At 40.2% G+C, this 13,034-nt stretch overlaps 1 protein-coding gene across 1 annotated transcript in view; it reads left to right on the forward strand.

Annotated features, from left to right (window-relative positions):
- LOC103482356 (contactin-associated protein-like 5) overlaps positions 1-13,034 on the forward strand; it is a 174,079-nt gene that overhangs the window by 54,483 nt on the left and 106,562 nt on the right. Inside the window, 4 exon segments of the mRNA XM_008438481.2 lie at positions 916-1,063; positions 9,853-10,056; positions 10,872-11,056; positions 12,524-12,667. Of these exon segments, the coding sequence (XP_008436703.2) occupies positions 916-1,063; positions 9,853-10,056; positions 10,872-11,056; positions 12,524-12,667 (681 nt within the window).

The raw sequence follows: 13,034 nt of genomic DNA on the forward strand, positions 1-13,034 counted from the left end.
GGCTCCACTAAGCCCATGGCTCAAAATGGTGAAAGCAGTGGCATAAATCAGCGACAGCACTCTGCTGCTGCGTTGATTATCCAGTAAGAAGCTGGGTCCTGCTCCATTTAATGATGCCTCTGCTCCACAGCGCTCCGCGAGCGTCCCACGGTCATTCCAGCTTCTTCCCGTTGTGTTCTCTTGTTGCCAAAAGCAAGCTGAATGATTTTTCCTGTCTGACTGTGTTGAACTATTCTTAAAAGCCTGGAGCCTCTCTGTCAAAGATCTATCATCTTGGTCCTTTCTCGTGCTTATTGATTTGATGTGTCACCTGCCCAGAAATCGGTTATGGTGGAGCTGGTAATCAGTCATTTTAGAGGAGAGGCTGTTTGTCTCTGTTTTAGCCTCCATCTTTCACTGTGTGTTCACTGTTTATGTCCTCTGGCGTTATCTGGTGCAGACTGGAAGTCAGCGAGGGGTGGAAAAAAAGCAAAAGAAGAATGACGTCTCATAGTTGTACTCAGAGGTCTTTGCTTTCAGCTCTGCGGGGAGAAAAACACAATATGAGAGCCCTTATTTTGCCTCAGGCTGCCTCAGTGGTCATTTCTCCTCCACCTCTCGCGGTGCTGTTAGAACGACTATTCTCACATTTCTCCAGCTCACCATCCTTCTTATCACTTTCCATCAAATAGTTTACTCAAGAAGCAGAGTCAGACATTGGCCTTGCCTTGGTCCTGTCATAATTGTTTTGTTTTTTTTTTTCTTTTGTTTTTTGGCTGGAGAAGGATTTAGATTTCCATGCTGCTTCTGTTTAGGGTGCTCAGGAGATATGCATTTCTTCACCCTTCTGAGACTTTTACTGCACTCACCTGATCCAAGTAGASCATTGGTGGCTTGTTCTCTATTAACTCTACTCTGTCCTCCCTCTTCCTGCAGAGGTTTGACGGGAATGTGAATTCGGAGACGGTTGTCCAGAACAAGCTGTCCCACCCGGTGAAGACACGTTTCCTGCGTTTTGTCCCTCTTGACTGGAACCCCAGCGGGTGGATGGGCCTGAGAGTGGAGGTGTTCGGATGTTCCTACAGTGAGTACCCGACACCCCGTGGCTCAGCCTGCTCTCTGAAAGCACTCAGCACCGTGGAGCTTCCCGCTCCTGCTTAGATCGTTTACCCGTGATGGACTGTAATGAAGAACATTTTCTYACCTCTTGCTTTTAAAAAGGCTTGATTCTGTAGAAAAGGAGATTTTTATTTTATTTCACTAAGGCTCACCACATCAACCTCAGGCAAGCACTGGAGCATTTTTAAAGCGACCGCCCAGATAGTACGATATGAGTGAAACAACACTGACACAAGGTCAGGCAGAAACATTGAATCTACGTTGAAGCCTGATGTTGAAATGAAATTGAAAGCGGTCGGTGACTTGCATGTTGAATCAACGTTAGGGTTTCAACCATAGCTGATGGTTGAATCAACACTGATTCAACCATCAGCTATGGTTGAAACAAACACAAACCGCACAGTTCCCCATTTACAATCACARGTAAATTAATAAGGTCACGCTAATAAATATCCATGAATATTTATCTTAATGTTAGTTGACATATAGAATTATATTTACCTATCAAGCTGCAGCATAGTGTAGCTTTTATGATGCTGCATGTTAAAATGAGGGAATCAATATTAAAAATAAATGACTTTTTATCAGAAGACCCAAAGATAAAACTCAGGGAGGATCAGGGTTGATTTAACTCAAAGGTGATTTGTATTGTAGTTGGAAAAATTATTTACAATATATACAGGACAAACTTCCATCAAATAACTGGATCAATCTTCCATTAACCACAAACATTTCCAAATAAGTTGACAATTAAATTCATTCAAAAATGTCCACATACTGATAAAGATCCAGCACAAAGCAGTTCAGTTTAACCATTTACCAATCCAAGAATCAAAAGACTGAATCAGTCATTAGCAGGTTTAGATCAGTGTCTCTTCAATTCRGAAGCTGATAGAGAGTTATAGATGTTTTCGTGTCAACATATTATGCACAGTCAGTAATAATATTTATAGACATCAGTGACGTGTGGTCAGGGGAGGCAGATGAGGCCGAGCCTCACCTGTCATCATGGAAAAATAATACACAATGAATATAATGATAATATCATTTATATTGCTATTTTCACCCCGTGGTTTGTACTATAAAGTATTACTTTTTTATTTAGCTTAACCAGTTTTGATTACTTTTTCTCCAAAATTGCTGAATTTTTGCAATTTTCCATTCAAATGCTTTGAAGTGAAGCCGGTGAGGCAGCAGCAGTCGAGCCTCACCTGGGATTGGTCAACCTCTCACTAACTGCACTGGCTGCCATTCTATGGGAACCTGTTCTGTATGCTCGCAATAAAATGGCTAAAAACATTTAATATATGGACTGATTTTCCATAATTTAGCTTATGCAAATAATGTACAGTGTTTTTTGTCACTAACTGCGTGTGTATCGTGTTTTGTGTGCGGAGGAGCGATCAGAAACCGSAGAGAACAGACTYGAGGTGAGGCAGGCAGTTCTCYTGCCTCATGACAGGGGGCKCTCATGATCCCAGACATTGGTTTTGTGACTCCACAACTAGTAAGAGACAGTGACAGCGAGCTAGTCATACAGTAAATGAGTCAAGTGCAGAAATATATTTGTTGTTTTCTCCTCTCTTCCGATGTCAGCCTGGATGACAACATTTCTACCATTAAACAGTTTTCTAAAGCAAATTTGCAATCGAAGCAGGAAATAATAACTAAAGGAAGACCAACATTGGAGCTGAAAGGTTTGCTTCAAACTACTAGACAGAAGGGTCCCGCTCTTCTCAAACTAAGYGGTACACAAGAAAAGACAGGCTTTGTGGATGTACCGCTAGAAACGGTCTTTTCTGCTTTCTTTTAAATGTCAGTGTTCAGTATGAAATTATTGAACCCTCGGTGTGTTGGAAGCTGTTTGTTGTAGGATTTTATTTAACTACATCTATACCTGCTATGACCATTTACTTGTTTGTCTATGTCTATGCTAATCACCATGTATAGGCATCTAATATCCTCACCTCCTTCTTTCTAGTTCCTCACTTRCTTCTTCCTCATTTTGCAAGTTGATTTTATAAATATTCTCTTCTAACACTGGACTTCTTTTTTTTCCCTGTGTGCTCCTGGGTCTGATTTCAGAACAATTTATGCCTTCATTACATTCCTCTGAGATTATTTTCAGATGGAAAAAAAATATATATATACTCAAACTAAAACAGCAAATATGAGTTTATAGAGAATTAAGTTCACTGCTAGTTTTTAAARTATTTCTGAAAACTGAGAGCAGGAGCAGAAATAAACATACCATGCCGTCTAAGAAAGCAGTCATTTCACCCTTGTAAAACACAACTGCAAAAGAGTCCAAATGAAAATACGTTGTCGTAGTAAGACTGTACATTAGTGATTCACTAAACCCTGATGTTGAATCAAAAATGAAATCTGACCTGCTGTACATTTAGAATTTTTTTCCTACCTGATTTATTTCCATAAGTTAAAACACTGAGCAGGTCTTCGCTAAGGTATAGAATCAGGCGTTGACAGATAAACTCTGGAGTGTGGTTGACACTACATACACCTTGCATTGTTTAGTACTGTGTACTTATCAGTGGCGTTGTTATATGCATGTTTCACCTTCCTAAAATAATGGCCTAAGTCATTTTTTGGTGAAAATTTCTCCTTTATTTTGCCTAAATCATTGCTTGTCAATAAAAAAGAGGGTGGTTTTGTTTGTGCCAAAATCAGTTTTGGCAAAAAATGACTTGGGTAATTATTTTAGGAAGGTGAAGATAATGTTTGTTGCTCTGGTTTCTTGATTCTCTGTTTTTTCCTCTCTTTCTGCTGGTATAGAAGCAGATTCCTAGTGTGTTTTCTTGTATTATCTCTCTCTTTCTCCATCTCCTCAATTCTTACAGCTTCCTTTGGTTTTTCTCTTTTTCYCTTWCTTTTCCGTCTTTTTGTTTGTTGCTTTGAAACAAATCCAAAGCAAACTTCCAGCATTATAGCGAAATGACCCACTTTAGAWAGTAACTTTGTAAGTGCCATACAACAATTCTGACACGCTACACAGAACACACTAAAAATACACTAAGTGAAACATGTATGGCTTCATTTGAGAGAGTTGTCMAGCCTTTACTGTAAATAATTATTATGATTTTYTGCTTACAGCTAATGAAAACATATYTAGGATTAGAATATTKCACCASAGYAATWAAAAAAAAAAGAAATACRGAAATGTGGATTTAATGAAAAGTATGTTCAGTGTCTGCTTAAARGTTATTTTAAAAAGACTTTAAATTTGAACAAGCCTCACCGGAACACATTTTAATTTATTGGATATGACTGAATTGTGGTGGTTATCTTCAGACGGTCCGCCATGTTTTAGTGTTTTAGGGCAAGAATATCAAAGCCTTTCCATTTTCATACAGCCGTCTCTGTTCATATAACATCAGTATCAGCAACAGAACCTTCGTACTCCAATTAACTTCATGAGGATAGTGTACTAATCCCAGGCTTGATGTCTTGTAGACATTTTTTCATCCCTAACTTTGGGTTTTTAGTGCTGCTGGAGGCCATTTTTCAGATCTATCCGGAACACTTTTATATTAGGCCTGGGATTTGCTTTCGCTGGTTTAGGATGCTCACAGTGTGAGGAAAACCCTGTTTATTTGCATTTACACAAAAATTTTAAAGCAGTAATTTGCAAATGAWCTGACTGTGTATTCACATTAAACATACAATCAACAATTGTTCCTGCTGGGGCTAAATCAAATTATTCTGCACTGTATTACCTGAAACATTTATTTAATGTTGTATTTTGAATACTCGCTGCAGATCTGCGTGTAAACTGCAGATATTGCTATGAAGAAAAACTGCCTTTTGTTTAAAAAGGACACACATTTATCATGAATAAWTTTAACTGCAACTCATGGCCTTAACCCAATGTTTCCTTTCACTGTTTTTTTTAAGATGATGGAGAAATCTGAAGACCATCTATCATTTTGAAGGATTACAAATTCACACTCTTTACTACTTTGTAGACACGCAGACATTTTCAAATTTACGCCACTTCGGATCACAGACCAGTGCAGCTGAACCACTGGTTCCCATTCTGCTGAATCTAGAAAGCAGCCTCTGCAGCAATCCCGGGTGAGACATTTGATTATGCACAAGTGGATKCACAGTTCAGGTCCAGGAAGGACCAGGAGGAGGTTGTGGGCTCGTGTGTTCAGGCCACAGCAGGTGAATCGTTCACAGTGGGAGTTTAATCTAAGTGTTTGTGTGATGTTACTGAGGCCACAGTCAGTGTTTTCTGKCACTGCAGAGAAAAACGTTTCTTGTGTTGGATGTGTGATAGCACAATGTGGACTTGTTTGAACTGAATGGTAATTAAACAGTCAAATTTAAATATCACAGAATATGTCAGTTTTATTTAAAAATTTGACGGATAAAAACGGCCATATGATTGTTGTTGTTTTTTTTTTTTACTCCTTCAGTCAAATTAGCAAACAGTAAAGTCTAACTTAAGCTCTGCCTTATGCATCAGTGTTACACTGCTGCCGCACAGATTCTTTCCATAGTAACATTTAAAAAGCATTTTCTCATAGGTGCAATCCAGGAAATGAGGGATTTTATCTAGCACATCTAGTCTTCTACAAATACTTAAATATTTAAAGTGTGTGTGCCTCTGTTGATGCATTCATATAAATAGTTTGTGTACAATGAGAACAATTTGGTGAAAGTCACTACTATGCTGCATCATTTCTGTTTTGTTTAWTTTGTGTTTCCAAATTAAAGTATTAACTGACTGTAGGGACGATAATTCAATGCCTCTTAAATAGTCAGATAGTTATATTTATTTGTTTTTTATATTATTTATTTTGTGTATGGTCAGGTTACTATTATCAGAGTTAATCAGGCAGYAAGGGAGGTCTTCATTTTCTCTTTCCTTTTTCAGYCTCTGGCCTCAGGTGGGTAAACATTTTGAGCAGGAAAGCTTGACATTTTGTAACGTTGTCGTCGGGTCATTGCTGTGGTGCTTCTGTAGCGACGGCGCGTGAGTGCTGCAGTGCTGATGTTGGCGCATCTGGTGGTCAAAGACATCATATTTCCTCAAAGCAATGGGATTTAAAAGCTGTCGTGCAGCCATGTGACAGAGGGTTTACTTATAGATGTCTTGACTGATGTAACATTTTGCAAAAAAAACCCCAAAAAAACATTTAATTGATAACTACATGAAATCATGCTATCGCATTCTTTAATACTGCTCTTCCTGTCTGGTGAACATCTCCATCAACCTTTTCTTGGGGAAAATGACTCACTTTGTGACATTCGGCTTGAACCTTCTCATTCGAACACACAGTAAAGCTGCTGCAGATGTAAACAGTAAGATCCCACTGGGATCTCTATAATGTCTCTTTATCATATCTTCACCTGCTTTCACACTATGTTGTGCACATCTGATGTGTTAAAGACATAAAAGCCACAAATGGAAGCTTCACGCACTTGCGACCCTCAGTGAGTTGATGAATGTAATTTGAAACCGTTACACACTCCAGAGGTGCCACACAGGAAGAAGAAGCAGCAGCAGCACAGTACAGTAGCAGCGGCGTGCTGCTCCTGGAAACAAATATGCAAATTGCTGCTTTTCTTGTGCACCAGCCTGTCTCCTGACTCATGCCCAGACAGAACACTGAACGCAATCTGTGCATGTGTTTAGAAGTGCTCGGCATGCCGCTTCCATGTCTTGCCCTTCGTACTTTGCTTTATAAAACTACTTTTAAATGGGGGAAAAAAAGCTACTGTAATTCTTTTAAAAATATGATGGGTAGCACTCATTTGTCGTAATGTTTGTTTTACGTTGGTAAAGCATTAACTAAGACAACCCTAAACCTCTGACTGTAACGAAGCAAAAAGCGGTCTTCTGTGGCTGTGCACGTTGATAAAGGGCAAGCGTACTTCCATTTATATTCTGAGCAGTCCTCAATAAGACATTTAATGGGGATTTACAGGCACACCTCTCCCACGCATTGTGAGGCGGCACTAACTAGATGAGCCAGAGAATTACTGCACTGTGGAACAGTGTCGGAACACACCACAGTGAGCAGCTTTATGATAGCCAAGCGCCACATGGTACGGCACAGCATCGTTGAGGCAGACGGTTACTCTCTTGAGTGCAATTTGGTCTGCRTTTCTTTCAGCGCTGCTGTTAGGAGCTGAGCTCTTCCTCTGCTTTAGCCTCACTATGAGGCAATGGCATGTCCTGTGGTTCATAAAGACAATAAACCAAGTTCAAGTTTGATAAGCTGCTGCCCTCTCGTTCGACTTCCCTTTAATACATCGATGTGCTTCCACACTCAAACCTGTCACAATTTTCTCACTGTGTTTTTCTCCAAAATCATCACCTTGTGCATCACTCCTGCTCAATGGAAAGGTGAAAAAAAAACTTGGATTGTTCATATTTTTACAGTAGAGGGATTTTAAGTGGTAGAAAAAAAAAAAAAACATTTCAAACAAAAAAAAAAACACCAGCACAGTTATGCACATGAGAAATGATAGACCTGTGCAGACTCTGCAATTAGCAGGTATACTATGACTTATGAAAGCTGAAAAATGGTATAAATAATTAATTATAGTTTCTTTCCATGAGTGATATAAAAGCCCTGGAACTTAAATGGAGTCAGAGAACCTGCTGCATAGAGGAGCTTCATCAAAGGCATTTTACAGTTTCCGGGTATGAATACTTTAGGTCCTGCCTAAAGTATTCATACCTTTGGAACTTTACATGAGAGTACATGGAAGTTGAGTGGAAGAAAAACATTTCTTTCCATTTTTGTTTACAACTGAAAATCTAAAGGTTGTGGTGTTCACATGTTTTCGGCCCCTCCTACTCTGATGCCCACAAGTAAAATGAATGGAAACCAACTACTTTCTAGAATCCCTTATTTAATTAACAGAGACCATCTGTGTGCGTCTCAATGTGTCTTTTATGTCACGATTTCAGAGATCAAACAGTTATGGTTACTGAGATAAAAAAAAATATCTTAAGAACAATAAGGGAACTATTTTTCAAAACAGCAATTAAACATCTTCAAATTCATAAAACACAAATTGTATTAATTGAGTTACACCTTTAAAACTCTTCCATTGGTCAATTTGCCCCAAATGATTTAAAACAAATGGTGCAAAACAAATTCACCTGTGTCAGAAAAAAAATAAAGTGAAATGTTGGTGCTGATTTGCTCTTTCTTTGTTGTCAAGTATTGAAAGTCACCTGCAATTTCCTTATGTCATAAGTAGCTAACTGCAGTATTAATGTGATGGTGAATAAATATACTTTTCCTACCAATTGTCTCTTTAGTGAMCATTGTTTAACATTGTGAAGACCAATGAAGACAATGGAAAACCTTTATTAATATGACAATTGAAACCAGCGTTCATATATTTGCTTTATCCTGCTGTGTTTTGCATGYGAGTTCAGTGAGGGATTGTGGGTAAGATTTATGTTCATTGTTAACCATTTCAGTGAATTGTTTAGCGGTGTTCTTTTAGTGAATAGTCTGTTCCTGTTGCTCTATGTGTTCATGAAGTGTTCGTTGGTGTCAAAGCATCCAGCAGAGCAACCAGAAGTGAGAGAGGTAATCATCAGGATCACTCTGGGTTTACCTCCATCGGGTTTTCGAAAATGTAGCCTGAAAAATGGTTGATTCCTAGATTGTAAGAAGAGCTTCACTTTCTCTCTGTAGCTGTGACGTGCTACAATGCTTTAGCATAAATGTTTGTTCCATGAAACAAAGCTGTTACAACCACAATTTCTTTAACTTTACGGTGTGGAAATTGTTGACAATMTAAGACTCAGACTTCTATTTTGATTAAAACGAGTTAAGTAAAGCAAAATTCAGAGATTGCCTCACTAACATAAGTCAGCTAAGACTAAGACAAGGTAGGGAGACATAACTCCAAACTTCAGTCACTATAGAACTTCAATCCATAAAARCAGCATGTTTGTACATTTTTGTAAAGGTTTTTATTGGCTCTAGTGGCCTTTATTTGACAGCAAATTGACAGGAAGGTGGGTAATGAGAGAAAGGGGACGACATGCGACAAAGGTCACCAGGCTGGGAATCRAACCTGAGACAGCCGTGTTGAAGACTATGGCCTCCATACATGGGTTGTGCTTGACCTTCAGGCCTGGGTGCTTGAAGGTGGACGAGTCTCTTTGGACTGTTCTGCACTGAACCCCACAAATGTGGCTTGTATAGAAAAGTGSCAAAAAACCAACAKTTCTTTCTGAAAGAAAATCATAAGAACTTCGGTTTGCATTTTGCAACAAACCATGAAGGGAGCGAGCGGGAAAAAGGTGAAAGCAAGTCAGACRAGAATTAAMAGTGAACTGCAAAGCTAGCAGGTGGTGATTGGTTGTTAACTTGAGTTTCCGTGTGCATCCAAATGGAGATATGCCACAGAAGTTGTTTCACAGAGCAAACAGCATCTCTCCTCTCTGATCCATAGATTAAAAAGAAAAAACATCTCTATATTTACCTAATTAATTCACAGATGTAGRTAACACGGTGTTTAGGGTTGAATCTACCAGTTGGCAGCTGGTCACTCGTTCAAAGATAACAAAAGAAATGACAAACAAACTGCAGCTATTTACAACAAGAAAGGGGAAATAATTAGAATACCAATATAAAATAAACATTTCTGATTTGCAGCCCTGGTTGTAGATTACTCCAGTTTTGTTCCAACTTTAACCCTTTTCTTCTAGTTAGCAGAGCACACCCCTTCACACCGCCTCTGATTTTTCCACAGAATCGTATGTGGCCGATTTTGATGGCAGAAGCTCTCTGCTGTATCGGTTCAACCAGAAGTCCATGTCAACAGTGAAGGATGTTATTTCTCTGCGCTTTAAGAGCCACCAGGCTGAGGGGGTCTTACTGCATGGAGAGGGGCAGAGAGGAGATTACATCACACTGGAGCTGCACCGAGGAAGACTGGACCTCTATCTCAACTTAGGTGAACGACGCCTTCCTGATATCGGCCCTGAAAAATCACTTGTTTTCTATCCTTTTTTGCATCCTTGCGGTGTTTGTGGGAATTATTCCCTGAGATTGAGCCAGAGATTAGAAGTGATTGAGAGGATACGAGAGCTTTTTTTTCCCAGGATGCCTCAGTGATTGAGTTGATGTTTTTTTTTTCCGGCGTTTGCTATTCTCTGAGGTTGGAATGCCTCCCTGCCATCACCATAATCTTTAGTTTATGGGGTGGATTTTTTTTTTAACAGTGAGGAAGACATGCTAGTGCAAAACTGATGAAAACTTCAGATTAAAAAATTTATGTTGAGTACAGTGTGGAGATTTGGGTTGTACTCCCTTTAGGTAATTTGGCAGCCATACTGCAAGATAAATATGATTTATTGTGTAGGATATGTGAAATACAGTGTATATACTTTACTACATTACATTTACTGTACATTTTATATTGAGTATAGCTGACTAATAGTACACAGAACTAAATGGACTGTGTATAAGTCCAACTCTATAAATTGCATTGAGTATAACATGCTGGGTAATCAGGATTTAGGAAGCATTCACTCCCTCCTGCAGCTTTTGGATTGACCGTAGTAACCGTTTGTATTTCACAGTGCGCGATCTTAATTATGTAGATTGAATGACGGGGTTTCTTTATTGCATTAACAGAACGGCTCATGCTGATCGTTTCTCCTACGTTTAACAGCCGTTGCTTAACTTTGAGAGGAATCGTGCGTGAGTTGAAGCTGCTTTCTCACCAGACCCACCGAGCTCCCGCCGCTGTCGTCCTTTTTTGTGCAGATGATAGCAGGTCGAGGTTCAGCAGCCGCCGTGTTCCGGTTACCGTGGGCAGCCTGCTGGACGACCAGCACTGGCACTCTGCTCAGATCGAGCGCTTCAACAGGCAGGTCAACCTCAGCGTAGACGCCCACACGCAGCACTTCCAAACCAAAGGGGAAGGACAGTCTCTGGAGGTGGACTACGAGGTGAGTTCTCAGCCAGATTGAATAACCTGACKAGAAGATGGAACAGCTGTGTAAATATTTCTCCGCAGAGGCGCAGACGACCTTATCGCGAACACAGACTGATGAGCAGCATTAGGGCGAGCCTTGCGGCATTGCAGCAAACAAAAGTGTGCTCCGTGGAACTGCTGGAAGCGCTCCTTTAAATGTAAAATTAGAAAAAGACATTTTGCTGCTATCGAACAACTCTGCGAGCCTCCAAAGACTTCCCCATTGTATTTCGACCTTGTAAACAGAAGCTCYTTTGTTTCAGAGCTTGAAGTCGCTGTCTGCCTCTGTCGTCTCTGCACCCGTAGTCTTGTCAGTACAGGCTGCACATTTGTGTTGGAAACAACAAACGCTAACCTTCAGACWACCGGTTGCCRTCGCCATGYAGAGTGAGATCTGAAGACAAAAGCAGTAGCAAGAATTCAAAGTTTGCCACGTCAAAGTAAAGAGTGTGAACAACAGCTTGATCAGAGAATAAACAGGAACATTAGAGCTGTCAAACCCACTGGAAAAAACYCCTGGCAACTATGGGGAAAGAAAAATTCATACGACAGGAAAAAAGGTGCAATRATTCTGTTCAGTAACAGAATCMCTTATTAATAACAAGCAAACTGTGAACAAGGACTTTGAAACAGGCCTTCTGCAACTTTTTTTCCCCCTAAGATAATTAAAATTGGAATGTAAGACCTTCACTAATTAAGRCAGATAACTCACATAATTAACTTATATTTAACTGCTTAATGGTAGAAGAAAGCTAAACATAGATTTGTGCGATCATTCAGGTGATTTTCCAACTCTGACAAACGATCAAAGTTCTTTGTTTAAAAAAAGTCGACCGTTTCTCTGGTTGACCTGAACTGACCTGCTCCCAGTCACCCAGTTCACACRAATAAATTCCACCGAGGAAACGGGGTGTGTGGCTCTGGTGCGACAAGCAGAGGGGTTCCTTTCACCGCTCTGGTTCAGAGATGTGGGATCATACCCAATGTGTGAAAGTATGTATTCTGTCTGTAGCTTGACTCAGCTGATGCACACCGAACCATGAAATCAGGTTCAGAGCGGCGGCACACAGCACACCTTCAGACGCCGTGGTGAGAGGTGATGTTTTCTCACATCACCTCTCACTTGCTGAATAACTGGCTCGGTTGTTCAAGCACAACCTGTTAAGAATGTGCGTGTTCAGCGTTCAGGCGACACTCGTGTCACCTGAGAGTCACACACACACACACACGCACACACACGCACACGCACACACACACGCACACACGCACACACACGCACACACACACACACACGCACACACCTACACACACACACACACACACACACACACTGTGGAGCAGAAAGAGTTTAGTTTCCGCTCATTTTTGCTCTTAAAGTGTTTGTTGTGAGCAGCTTAGTTTGTTCTTGTGACGTAATCAACCTGCTGTTCTCCGTCTTCAGCTGAGCTTTGGAGGCATTCCTCTGCCTGGGAAACCTGGCACCTTCCTCAGGAAGAACTTCCACGGCTGCATAGAGAACCTCTACTATAACGGGATCAACATCATAGACCTGGCTAAGAGACGCAAACCACAGATACACAGCGTGGTGAGCTGCACTTTACTTTTCTTATGTGTTACACTATCATACACTCTCTTTGAAGAGTTTCTCCCTTTTTGAAGTCTTGCAGCAGAACTCAACATCTGTAGCTAAAATCAGACCCATTTATGGAGCTGTTTTTGACTTTGTTGGTGATCAGATATCAGTCTCTAGGTTAAGTTCTTTATAAATAATGTTTTTAAGCTCACTGTCAATTTTATCTCTGATTGTTGCTTCTCTTCAAAGAACTCATAAATGCCTTTAAAAAGTCAGAAATATGAAATATCACTTTGAAATGCAAGGCTTATCTCGCAGCGCGGTTTTCAAGGATGGAAAACTGATGGTATGATATGAGAGAGAGAGAGAGAGAGAGAGA

The sequence above is a fragment of the Poecilia reticulata genome, linkage group LG2 (genome assembly GCF_000633615.1).
Source record: "Poecilia reticulata strain Guanapo linkage group LG2, Guppy_female_1.0+MT, whole genome shotgun sequence".
In the NCBI taxonomy this organism is placed as follows: Eukaryota; Metazoa; Chordata; class Actinopteri; order Cyprinodontiformes; family Poeciliidae; genus Poecilia; species Poecilia reticulata.